This window comes from Dermacentor albipictus, chromosome 9, assembly GCF_038994185.2.
Source record: "Dermacentor albipictus isolate Rhodes 1998 colony chromosome 9, USDA_Dalb.pri_finalv2, whole genome shotgun sequence".
Taxonomy (NCBI): domain Eukaryota; kingdom Metazoa; phylum Arthropoda; class Arachnida; order Ixodida; family Ixodidae; genus Dermacentor; species Dermacentor albipictus.
In genome coordinates, this window is record NC_091829.1 from 97,240,613 (window position 1) to 97,253,107 (window position 12,495).

At 46.9% G+C, this 12,495-nt stretch overlaps 1 protein-coding gene across 3 annotated transcripts in view; it reads left to right on the top strand.

Moving 5' to 3' along the window:
* The first annotated feature begins 1,412 nt into the window (after positions 1 to 1,412).
* LOC139049542 (neprilysin-1-like) overlaps positions 1,413 to 12,495 on the top strand; it is a 120,681-nt gene continuing 109,598 nt past the window's right edge. For all 3 annotated transcript variants that reach the window (XM_070525087.1, XM_070525088.1, XM_070525085.1), the window contains exons 1-2: positions 1,413 to 1,539; positions 6,193 to 6,503. In XM_070525087.1, the coding sequence (XP_070381188.1) occupies positions 1,416 to 1,539; positions 6,193 to 6,503 (435 nt within the window). In that variant the 5' untranslated portion in view covers positions 1,413 to 1,415. The remainder of the gene's footprint in view (positions 1,540 to 6,192; positions 6,504 to 12,495) is intronic.

A 12,495-nucleotide genomic window follows, 5' to 3' on the forward strand; every position in this document is an offset into this window, starting at 1 on the left:
TCTCGTGTCTGCACTTAGCCATTTCGGAATGGAATGATCTCCCAAGTAATATAGCTGAAATAACTGACCATATTATACTCAAACAAGCACTTAATGAAACATTTGTGAATTAATAACATTACCATTTCTTTCTGCTTTTCTTCAGATGTTATAATATTGTTTGTATAATTTAATTATTATTGGCGTATGATGTCGAATCAGAAGTGATGTAAAGGTTGTATAGCATGTGCTACTTCATATAAGGATATTCGACTTACAATGTATATTGTATATCATTGTATATTGTATATCAATTGTTATCCCCCCCTGTGTAATGCCCAGGCTGGGCCTTTAGGGTAAATAAATGAAGAAAAAAAAAACGGGGGCAGTGTTCCCGTTCTTGTGTGGGCGGTATTATGCCCCTGGCCGTCCGGCTTGATGCTGTTCCCGCCCCGTAGCAGTCATAATAGTTGAGTTATAACACAGAGTTAGGCCGTATGATTCGGTGGTTAATAGTACTGTCCCAAGCCGATAAAATGATAGTCGCAATTTCCGGCAAAGACAACGGCGGCATCCAAGTAGACGAGACAGGGCTGCAACTTCAACTCTGTGAACACCGTGTTAATCATGCGCTGAAACATTGCAGGTGCCGAACACAGACCGAGTGGCATGACCTTGAACTGGTAGAAGCCATCTGGCGTGATGAAGACTGTTTTTTCTCGATCCCTCTCGCCGACTTTCATTTGCCAGCAGCCAGTCTTGAAATCCATTGACGAGAAGTATTTTGGGTTGCAGAGTCTATCCAATGCGTCGTCTATCCGTGGGAGGGAGTATACGTCCTTCTTCGTGATCTTGTTCAGTCGACGATAATCGACGCAGAAACGAAGGGTTCCATCCTTTTTTCTTCCCCAATACCGCAGGAGATTTCCACAGGCTTTTTGACGGCAAAACAAAAACTGGGATTAAGCGCAACATCTTTTCCTTTTCTTTTGGTTTCAAAAATAGAGATGCACATCATTTAATGTTGAATTTATTCGAAAAGTACGGGCACAGATATGCAAAATAATTTTCTTTCAGTGCAGCAGTGCCTCTGACCCGCCGTGGTTGCTCAGTGGTTATGGTGTTAGGCTGCTGAGCACGAGGTCGCGGGATCGAATCCCGGCCATGGCGGCGACATTTCGATGGAGGCGAAACGCGAAAACACCCGTGTACTTAGATTCAGGTGCACGTTAAAGATCCCCAGGTGGTCGAAATTTCCGGAGTCCTCCACTACGGCGTGCCTCATAATCAGAAAGTGGTTTTGGCACGTAAAACCCAAATAATTTTGAGCAGTGCCTCTGCACGTTCTATCGGGATTACGGCCTGAAGATGAAAAGAAATGCCGCTCGTGGTGTCCGGCTGCTCGAGCCGCGAGAACGCGCAGAAGAAGAAGATCCATGCTCGCGTCCGGCCACGCATTTTCTGAGCTCCGCACTTCTAGCGTTCTTTTCACTGCCAGCCATGCACTACCTGCCACGTCTGCGCAAGCTCGCCACCAGGAAGAAGAAGCAAAAGCCCCAGGTGAGTACTGTTCGTGTTATCCGTTAATTCGCACATTAGAGCAACCACAAATGTGATGGCCGCCTTTGAAGCGCGGTAGCTTAGCTGAAATTCCCTCGTCGCTAACGATCGAAAGGTTTTGGTCCGCCGTGCACGAACGGCTCCTCACGTAGCACGGCCGGGATGAGGACACCTAGTATTCCTGCAGAACTCAACGGATCTGAACGGGTCTGCTAAAAAATTAGCTTTGGCCATAGGGTACGCGTAATACTTCGCGTTGTATTTCGGCCGCGCGCGGTAACACGGGCTTTAACTTGAATGCGATCTGCTTTGGGGGCACAGCCTAGGTGGGCGCATGGCTCGTAGCTTTGCGTGCGCTGTGTTCTTACCGCTCAGTTTAGCGTTGACGCGATAGACATCACGAAGGTCACTTCGCTCGCTGCTACTGCCACAGTTCTTCATGCCAGCGTTTTGACAGCGAGTTTCCGCGGCCATCGAGTATGAATGTTCACGTTTGCAGGTGCTCGCTGACACCATGCTAGGTAACTTAGATAGCAAGGGAATGTTTACAATGGGGAGTTCTACTCCTGCACGGCTGCGTATGGCTCGGTGGAGCGAGCCCTGTCTCGGTGGCGCGAGCCCTGTCTCGAATAGGATCTACGATTCGGGCAGTGCTGGCGCCAAGGCGACCGAGGGCCGATAGCGTCGTGTGCCATATAACTACCATCTGCGCTATGGCACTAAAGCTTCCTCTTATGAGGAAACTTTAGCGCGGCCCCGAATCGGACACCGCCAATTCGAATACATGTAAGACGCAGAAACGCTTTTCTGAAATAACCCCGTCCCAATATTATTGAAATTTGCGGCATTCGACAAAAAAAAAATCTCTAGTGTCGGTTGGAAGCGGAATTTCGATTTATGGCCTCAGCTTCTCACAAATATTTTTATATATTTGTGTGTTTAAAAAAACGGATGCCCGAAGTTTAAAAATTCGTCCCTCTTGATTGAAAACAGATATCGCTGTTCTGTAAATAGCATCCATCATAACATTGAAAGCGGGGAAATTTTATATATTAATTTGTTTGTCGCGTACGGTCCTGTAGAGCGGTGATGCGAGCGAAAGATTGACGCCACTCCGATGTATCGACATAACCAGAAATCGCTAGGCGAGCTTAATCGTTGACTTGCGTCCTTTAGTGGCACTCGCAGCTCGGCGTTGGTGTTTTTAGGTCAGCTGTAGGCGAATGCAATGCTTGAACCGAGCTCAGAGGCAACTGTTTTTCAATTATTAGCTGGTTAACTGTCATGCACCTTCTTGTGTGTGAGATCATTAGTGACATCATTACTTCCGCGTTCTACTTCCGTGTTTCCAGGAATTTTGCCAAAGTTATGCTCACGTGGCGGTTCTCTAAAATCTATGAATCTATGCTTTCGTGCGTGGTAATCAGTGGTTTCTAACTAATTATACTTATTCCAGGCACTTCAGTTCCTTAACTTGTAAGAAAACGTATGCTCTGATATCATATATATATATATATATATATATATATATATATATATATATATATATATATATATATATATATATATATATATAGGGAAATTACCTGTGCTTAATAAAGGAAATGAAGAAACCATAAATTATTGTAAATTAAAGTGGATGAAAAAACAACTTGCCGCAGGTGGGAACCGAACCCACAACCTTCGCATTTCGCGTGCGATGCTCTACCAATTGAGCTACCGCGGCGCTGTTTCCCCATCCACTTTCTTGGGTATTTATGTGTCCTAGTGGAACCCTGGGAGTGTTAGCCAGCGCCACCACTCACAGACCTTGGCGGCGGACGTGGAACGTCCTTCTTGCCGCAGGCGTCACGAGAACGTGATCTTTTTGGGTGAAGGAAACTGGTCAATAAACCCACATATGCTACCTGAAGGCATCAATGTTGCCGGATTCGAGACCCTCGTTATGTAATAAACGAGAAGAAAGGGGGTTAACCGAGGGGCCCGATTTTTATTAGTCATATCATAAGAAGCCAACAAACACTGACACCAAGGACAACATAAGGAAATTACCTGTGCTTAATAAATGAAATGAAGAAACGATAAATTATTGTAAATTAAAGTGGACGAAAAAACAACTTGCCGCAGGTGGGAACCGAACCCACAACCTTCGCACCTGCGGCAAGTTGTTTTTTCATCCACTTTAATTTACAATAATTTATCGTTTCTTCATTTCATTTATTAAGCACAGGTAATTTCCCTATGTTGTCCTTGGTGCCAGTGTTTGTTGGCTTCTTATGATATGACTAATAAAAATCGGGCCCCTCGGTTAACCCCCTTTCTTCTCGTTTATATATATATATATATATATATATATATATATATATATATATATATATATATATATATATATATATATATATATATATATATATATATATATGGCCTCAATTTTTTCTAATTTTTTTTCTAATTTATGCTGCATTTCATCCTCGGCCGTTTGAGTGATTTCTATTTATTTTCGATTATTCCAGACGCTTCAGTAACTCAACTTGTACTCTGATATCATATGTATAATGAAACCCATGAATATTGTACTGTGGTATTTTTTATCTATCCTTTTCTGATTTATTTTGAATTTTCTCCTTGGTCGTCTCGGGAGGTGAACCAGAGGTGCTGCGCAAGAAACATGAATGCCACTCCATGCTCGTGCCACTAAAAAGCTCCATGTTCATTAGACAGCCATGTTTTATTCCTGTTCCTTAGTGATGTCACAGGCTCGTGCACACCACTGCTTGACCAGAACAGAGATAACCGAAAACACTGCAATGACTTACGAGAATTTCTTAAACGTCTACGAAGGTTTTGCAACATTGTTGCTCACACATCATTTGAGAACCACTTGTAATGCACGAAATTTGTCGGTTTTAGAGTTGCGATTAGATGTGATGTACAGAATTGCTATATAGTTTTTCATTGAGCTACAGAGCTGTGAACTTGATAGATTTGTTATCGGAAAGTTTGCAATTGTTGACAATTATTATAAATTTAGCGGTATAAATAAAAAGTCTTCTTCTAACAGTCCCTAGATATAAATCTTTTTCCTTTAAATGCGGCAAACCTAATCAAATATGGTGCAGTGGTTGCAGAGAAAAACGATTTCTCCTATCCCGTATATTTAGATAAAGCCTCCAAGCTAAAGTTTACCCTTAAGCTGTAACACAATTTTAAGAATAAAGTAAATTCCTGCAATCGGAATGAAAGGATAGATTTTGTCAGGTCGTTGAAGCACGTGTAACACTTGGTTAAGCATTGATGATCATCAAAAATCGAACGCCTCTGTTGGAAAGCGAATCTTTCGCGAAGGGGCTGTGATGTGAGCTGCCTTCGTTCTCATGCCATACAATGTTTAATCTCAATGCTTATGTTTTCACATAGCCAATGTCGAAACCTTTATTAACGCCATGCCATGATTATGCTTATGCAATAAATCGTTCATGAGCTATGCCGAAATGCAAACACCAGTTCATTCGAATGCGCATTCAGACATCAACGCAGTGTTGTCACAAAGCGAAGGCGATGTTTGATGTATGTCGAGGATAAAACTGTGAAAAGAGGGATTTGTCGACAGATGTACGCCGCGAAATACAGTGGTATGGTGGAGAATTATTTGATAGTTTCATTACTGCTGCTGCGGCCTTATGAACACTGGCGCCCATACTTTCCCGCGCACGAGCTCTCGCGCACACGTTCATTCGCGCACACGTGGTCTCGGTCACGTGCAACGTGACGTAACACACGCCCCAAAAGTCCCAAAGAGTCACTTGGCTTTCGCACCAAAAAAGTCTGCTCGCGAATGTGACGCAGGTATTGCTGCGATAGCGTTAAGGGCCCCATGTCGCAGAACATCCGACGCCGGCGTCCAGCGTCTGCCGTCTTGTTAGCGATGGATCATTCCGAAACATGCAGACTCTCCGTGTAGAGCAAGAACGTTAGTGAAGAAACTTAATTTCTCAAAGTAAAACGCGTCAGAAAAATCGTAAAGTATGGCTTAAACACAACCTACAGACGTGGCAGCGTCGGATTGCAATTTGAATATACGAGAAAATTTAGTCCTCCCGCTCGGAAATTAAACTCAAATTCGTTTTCCAGCATTTATATCATTGATAACGCGGCGCGCCCGGTTCTTTGGAGCACCATCCAGATGGCGCTCGCCTGCGCGCATCCGCGGTCCACTCAAGAGGCAACGTTTCTACCAGAAAGCTCGCCTTCGCGCATAGCGTTCGCGGCCAGCGTTTCAGGCTACAAACGTTATGGCTACATAAGCTGCTGTTGCCGGGAAACAGGAGAAGCAGTCAAGGATCTTTGAATGCTATCGCGTTCCGCACTTAGAGGCGAAGCTTAAACGGGCACCAAATTCTAGAGCACGGCGCGGTTGTGCCCGATGCCGAAGATCAATTCCGCCGTCAGACACGGAATTGTTTAACTTTCTACGTGCGGGCTATTTGAAGAGACAACAGCATCTGCAGAAACGGTCAGCAAAGTCTGGAAGGGCTTGCAGAAAGGAAAGATAAAAAAAAGCTTCACTCTAAAATGATATGATGGTGTTAATGCGGTGGCATAACGGTGATGACTATGCGTGGTCCTTGTCTCGGGTTCTTTCCGACGACGCAGCTGGCCAGGTGGTCCCAGACGCTGGACTTCCACACGGAGAGGACCAGATCCTCGACCGCATCGTGTGCGGCGCCCATAGAGATGCCTTCGCGACCGATCGACCACGGACTCAGGCCCCCGCCGATACGCGAGCGTGTGGCCGCCGTGGTAGTCGTGCCCACTGGGCCGAGGACTTCCCGTGGCGCCGTGCGATGCACGCGGCCATCGCCTCGGCGGTCATCGTGGGCTTGTGCGCGGCGGCGTTGATCGTGGCCTGGAAGGTGGTGATCGAACCGCCCAACTGTGACGAGAACTGCATGTTATACACCAAGGTTCGTGCGCAATATAGTCATCTTCGCGGAAAGACGTGCGAAGGAGGGTTTTAGGCTGTAGCTGGTTCCACATTGCAGAGAACCGCCAAGTGCACGGGCGACTCTGGAGGTGGCAAGCGCTTGTGTAGCCGTCAGACTCGTGCGTGTCTCGCGAGCTGTTTTCACCGTAGTACGGGTCACTACGTTGCAATAACTCGGTGGCAGTGGCACGCACTGAGGATGAGGACGAGGTCACCCGGTCGCGGCAGTATATTTCTATAAGAGCTGGAGTGTAACGAGGTTGACGTAGGCCGATCCTTGGTACGCGCGTTATAGAATCCTTCTAGTGGTCACAGTTTATTCGAAACTAGTCTGCTACGGTGTAAGGCATTGCCACTGCCTTGCACTGAGAGGTCACCGAGCCACATGAGAAATATTTGTTGGATGCTGACAGCGGCGAGGCGCCCTCAAGGAAGTGTTCTACTACCTTGGCTGCGCCAGTTACTTAAAGTGTGTAGTAATAGCGGAAATAAAGCAAAAGGAAGTCTTCTGAGATGGTTTTCCGGAGAGGCGAGCTAGCAGCAGAGGCAATTTCCCATTGCCTCGACCGGCGGCCGTAACCGACGCTTCTTGAGACAGATTACGTGATCTTCACGTTAGTGTTCCTGCCTAACTTTTTCTCCTCTGTGTCCTACGCTCTTATTTAAGGTCTTTGTAGTTAATACATAGTTGTCAAAGCATTCACTACCTTGGTAGTGTTGTTGGTAAGGGTAGTAGTAGTAGCATCACAGACTAAAGAAAGTAGTAAGTGTTGATAATGAAGCTCAGCTACCAATTCTAAATCCCGTTAACACCAGAGGATATAAAGTTTATACCCATTGCTGATATATCGAATCCACTCACGACTTTGGCAACGGAACCTCGGCGTTGGGGTGATGTCACTGATTTCAAAAGGATTTTCTCGAGTTGGGCCGTTTTGATGCAGCAAATGTCCTCGACACGTGCTTAGTTCAATCCATAGCTCTTTTACAATAAAAATGCAGTTAATCTTCACTGATAGCGAATTAATTATGCACGATGAGACGCTGTAAAGATCCATGACGTCACAGCTAGCTGTTGCGGAACTTGGTTGATCGAGCTCCCTCTCTTGGTGAGAAGTGATGTTTCGGAAATCGGCGAAGGTGATTTATTATTACAGATACCGTTACACTTTTCTTTAGTGTCCCTTCTTTTTCGTTAGTTTCAAACTAATAAAACAAACAAAAGTAAATAAATGAAGAAAACCAAACCGCCATCAGTGTACTACAAACAATATAGTTTTCCTACAGTTCATTAAAATTAGCGTGATCCCCCCATCCTTCGCAGTAGCGGTGTCTTCATGGAGCTCGTTCAAGTATGGTTGCTGCCACATGACAGAGCCACCAACACTGTTTGGCAACGACGTCGTCTTTGCATAGGCAGTGTCTAAAGCTAGTGTATGCTTCTTCAGAATGATTAGCGATATGCGCAGGTAATTATTGTTGTACCGGGAAATAGCCACTTTAATCATCGTAGTGAAGTAGTTGGTCCCCGTGTGTATTTACTACGGCCAACTACGTTTCCAATTAGTATTCCAGCGTGGCCAGTCTTCTGATGCGATGCCTCGGAGCCGAACGCAGAGTATCAAAGCGATTGATTGCGACAGCTAATATACAAATGCCTCAGGTGCATTCACGCCGTCGTCACTGCCACCGCCATTTCCACGCAGTCCCACTGACGGCGCTTGCGCTGCTCGCTCGCGGAGGTTTAGAGTCTCCAAACAGGCGGCATGCGTTTGGCTGCAAAAACGAAGAAGCAAGCGAAGTGGGCGCTCCGTCACCGCTACGCTCAGTCGTCTCGGTGGCGGATTAAGGGCAGGGGTCTGCCTTACGCTCCAGGCAACTGTCAACTGGCAACGCACAGTCGATAGGCAAACTAGCGTTTCTGCTCAGCTGCTGTGAGTGTCAGCACTAAGCTAACGATGTACCCCAGTCAGACGGGCAAACTTAGTGTCACTTCGACTGAGTGCACTTCGCCGTTACTCTTCTTCGCACGCTGTCCGACGGGAACGTTTAGTGACAATTGCTGTGGAGTGGTCTTGCCATGGAGTGTGCTCGAGGAGCTAGCTTCCTTCGCTGCATTGAAGTGTGTAGCCTGTATAGCAATGCGTGAAGGATAAGTAAATAAATGCTCACAGCAGAGTCACTGCAAATTTTAGGACCAGTTTTTCCACGCGAAGGTGCCTACTATCACGCCTCCCCCCCCCCCCCCCCCCCTCCGCCTGAAGCATTTGTCGTGTCCGTGGGCAAAAATAAGCCCTTTCTTGGGCCGATCCCTGAGGTAGGGGCATCGTAGGCTAAAATTAAAGTGAAAAGTGTGAAAACTCATTCCGATACCACCTACAGTGCATGCCACATGTTTCGACAAAGACGAGCATTACACACACCTTGTGTCAACGTGGTGGATCATAAGCCAGTCGGTAACAATGGGAGGCACAGAATGATTGATAACCACATCCGCCTGTAACAGGTGACGTGACGTCAATACCCATATCAAATATAAACTAAAGTGCAGGTTTGTTACAGTACAGTGTGTAACGCAGGACGTGACGTCACTACATTACATATACGTAAACAGAGCCCGGCTAGTTAGGAATTGCATTTGAGTTCTCACCGTGCTGTGGTAAAGCCCCATATAGTGAGGACTCCTGAAGAGCAGTGCGCATGCGATGAGCGGCGAAGAAAACCGAGCGAAATTAAGAACAGCGGCATTGTGCCTGTGCCACGTATGAACATCATGTCTAGTATGCTTAGTGCAAGCGCCAAGCATGGCAGGATAATCAGAAATGTAATGAAGTCGCAAACGCGGCAAGCGACGAAGCTACGATGCAATCAATCGTTTTGAGGATGCAAATCCTAAATTAGGAAACAAATTTCTCAACGCCAGAATTTTGATTTAGTTTCTCTCTGTATTTTCGACAGTGGTTCGAGGTTAAGTGCATTTCGCTATTCTCGACTCCACTCTTTGTAGGGACTCGAAGTAGCGGCGCAAGGCAAGTAGCAAGCGGTTGAAACGCATTTCACTAATAATTAGGTAAAGGGCATGTGATGTGGTTTTGTGAATAATTTCAAGCTACGTCGCAATGGGCAATCATTGTACAACGTTTACAACTTTGCTGTTCAGCCAGCTGTACAGCGTGGCTTGGAGGAAGTTTTTTTCTCGTGAGTTGAAATGGTATGCGAATATTTTGGTAACTTCGGAGAGCCACCTGTTAACGATCACGCTCTGGCCAGCCGTTTCTGTTTCACGTTCCGCTACGCGAGATGAACGCAGGGATCACCAAACGCGAGTTTGCGACTGTAGCACCCACTGCGAAAGACTTGCCGAATTCGAAGTTCAGCAGATCACAGCTTAAGAAGAGATTAGTTTTCACTTGCAGTCACCGTGATTCGCACCAACGCAAACAAGGTCAAGCGTTTTATTGAAGACAAATGTTCGGAATGCGAACTGATAAGTGATTCTAGGGGTGCTGGAATAGGAGGCTGCGAACTGCTCTGGAAGCATCTTGCATGTACTCCACCTTAGCCTGAAGTGTCTTGGGAACTGAAAAGAAACGACGGAAATACGAAAGTTGCAGTACGCAACGCAGAACCTCAAGATGCACGTTCATACGTCCTGAACATAATGGGATGCCACAACATCGATGACTTATGACGTCTGCTCTCGTTGGTGCTATTATATAGCGGTGGTAAACAATTGAGTCGCCTTCGTTGACCGATAAGCTACAGGATTCCGGCTGCAAACGCGCTTTTGTGCTTGACATGCAGATACACGGTTTGTATCGTAACTGCCTGCCCCAAAATTGAGCCCGAACTGAACGGTCAGCTGGCGCGACGGAACCACACCGCGCTCCACCGTCGATCGCTGCGGTTGCCTGGTGGCGTGCACACGTGATGTCGTCGTCCAAGCCGAATGTGCTGAACCGCAAGCACGGCGCCCAGACGAATGTGCGCTACCGCACGAGTGCACTGAAAACGCCTCGAGAGTAGTTAGCCTAACATACATTTTGTGACATTGGTGAAGCAAAAAAGATCAACTTGAAACAGTAATTTACGACGAATTCCGCCATTTCGACCTTGCTCATTTTGGGTACATTCCTTGCTTGTAATGGCTCAACGCTAACGGACGTGTTTATGCGTTTGCAATATTTATATTTTTGATGGCGGAAGTTGTGGGACAGGGTCCTGCACATTTCGCTGCCATTGTTCGATAATAGGCTTTGTGCTCGTCGCTGCATTGTTATTGCTCAAATTTTGCCGATAGATCACGTTTAGGCGTCTCTGTCGTTTAGCATAACAATAACCACAGTTTGTTTCCATGTTTTAAGAAGAGTTTTAATTTACCTTCACTTCTGGGGATGCGAGCTGCTGCTGCGACGGCGGAAGCATAAGGGTGTGTTGCCGCCTGCCGGCACCTGCACAAAGTAGCATTTCAGGGACGGCATTTGTGTGTAGCCCGCTCCTGGAAGAGCCCTAAACATACCTATCATGATCAATGCTTCGCATTTCAGTGCGAAATTTTAAAGTGATTAGCATTCTCAGGGTACTTGACGCATTTTCTGAGGTCTGTCTGTCGGTCTGCCTGCCTGCCTGCCTGCCTGCCTGCCTGCCTGCCTGCCTGCCTGCCTGCCTGCCTGCCTGCCTGCCTGCCTGCCTGCCTGCCTGTGTTTTTAGCCGTTTTCCCGAGAATGTGGGTCGTTGGGTAGTACATGGCTAAATTAGTCACTCATTAACCTGCTGCGGTGAGGGAAAAAGGTTCGATACCAACCATTGGACCGATTTGGATCATTGGTATGTGGTACTGGACATGTGCTGCTGTTCAATGAACCTCTTTGATGCGAAACTAGAGCAGCGTGTACATGACACTTCGTCTTTGCCACACTCTTTGACAACAGCTTGTGTCACTCGTTGTGTGCCACGGAATCAACGTCGACATTCCTGCCGTATATTGTTTTGTCAGGAAATAAAAAAAATCTGGGCATGCAGAAAGTTTAGATCAAATGGTTCACCATGTTTTGTCAATGAACGAGCCAGCTAGCCAAGTGCTTTTTTAATAACCCTGACGAGTTGCTCACTACTTCTCGGCTGTGTGCAGCTGCTCAACGAAACCATTGTTAGATATGGCGCCGTTTCCTGAGGCTACTTCGAGTTCCCCAGACCACATCGGATTGCAGCACAGCTAATTGAGGAATGCAGAAGCAGGAAAGCACATTCCAGAGAAGCGGCCGAGCAGACAAGTTTAAGGCAACGAGTTTACATGCCAACAAGTTCGTGCGCCGCCGGGATTAGCAGGTGGGCATCCGACAATGAAGCAGGTGCAGCCCTCCCCTTCTCTTTGTTCGAAGTGCATTGCCAGTCTGCGATGCAAGACCGCAGCAAGCCGCCAGGTGTGACACCACGACACGGGCGCCTACCATTGGCTGCAAGTGGCGTCATCGGAGTGGACTCTCCCATTGGTCAAACATGACGTGACTTGCAGTGCTCGAAGGGCTTATAAGAAGCCTTCCAGAGAGACCTGAGCATTCTGGGACATGCCCTGTTTCCCTGATTCACCTCTCTCGAACTTCTTGCCGCGGGCCGCAGCGTCCGAGTTGCTGCCGGCCCGTAATGTCAGTACGTCTGTTATTTGACGCTCCCCTCCTTGTATATAATATGTAAATAAACCCTCGCAAGTTTGTGGGTTTTCATCCGCGAAGTCCCGTCCTCCAACCCCTACATATGGTTGGCAGCGGTAGGATCGCCTCCGAACGCATCAGCTGGTGGCAGCGCTACGAATCAACCTTCGTCGAGAGAGATCATAAGGAACCGGGAAGAGCGAAGAAGAGAGAGCCTTCGTCGAAAGAGGTCCGAAGAGACTGGGAGTATCGAAGAAGGAGCGAGCCTTCGACCCAGGGAGTCCGGAAGGAACCGGGAACAGCGGACAAATGAACCAGATG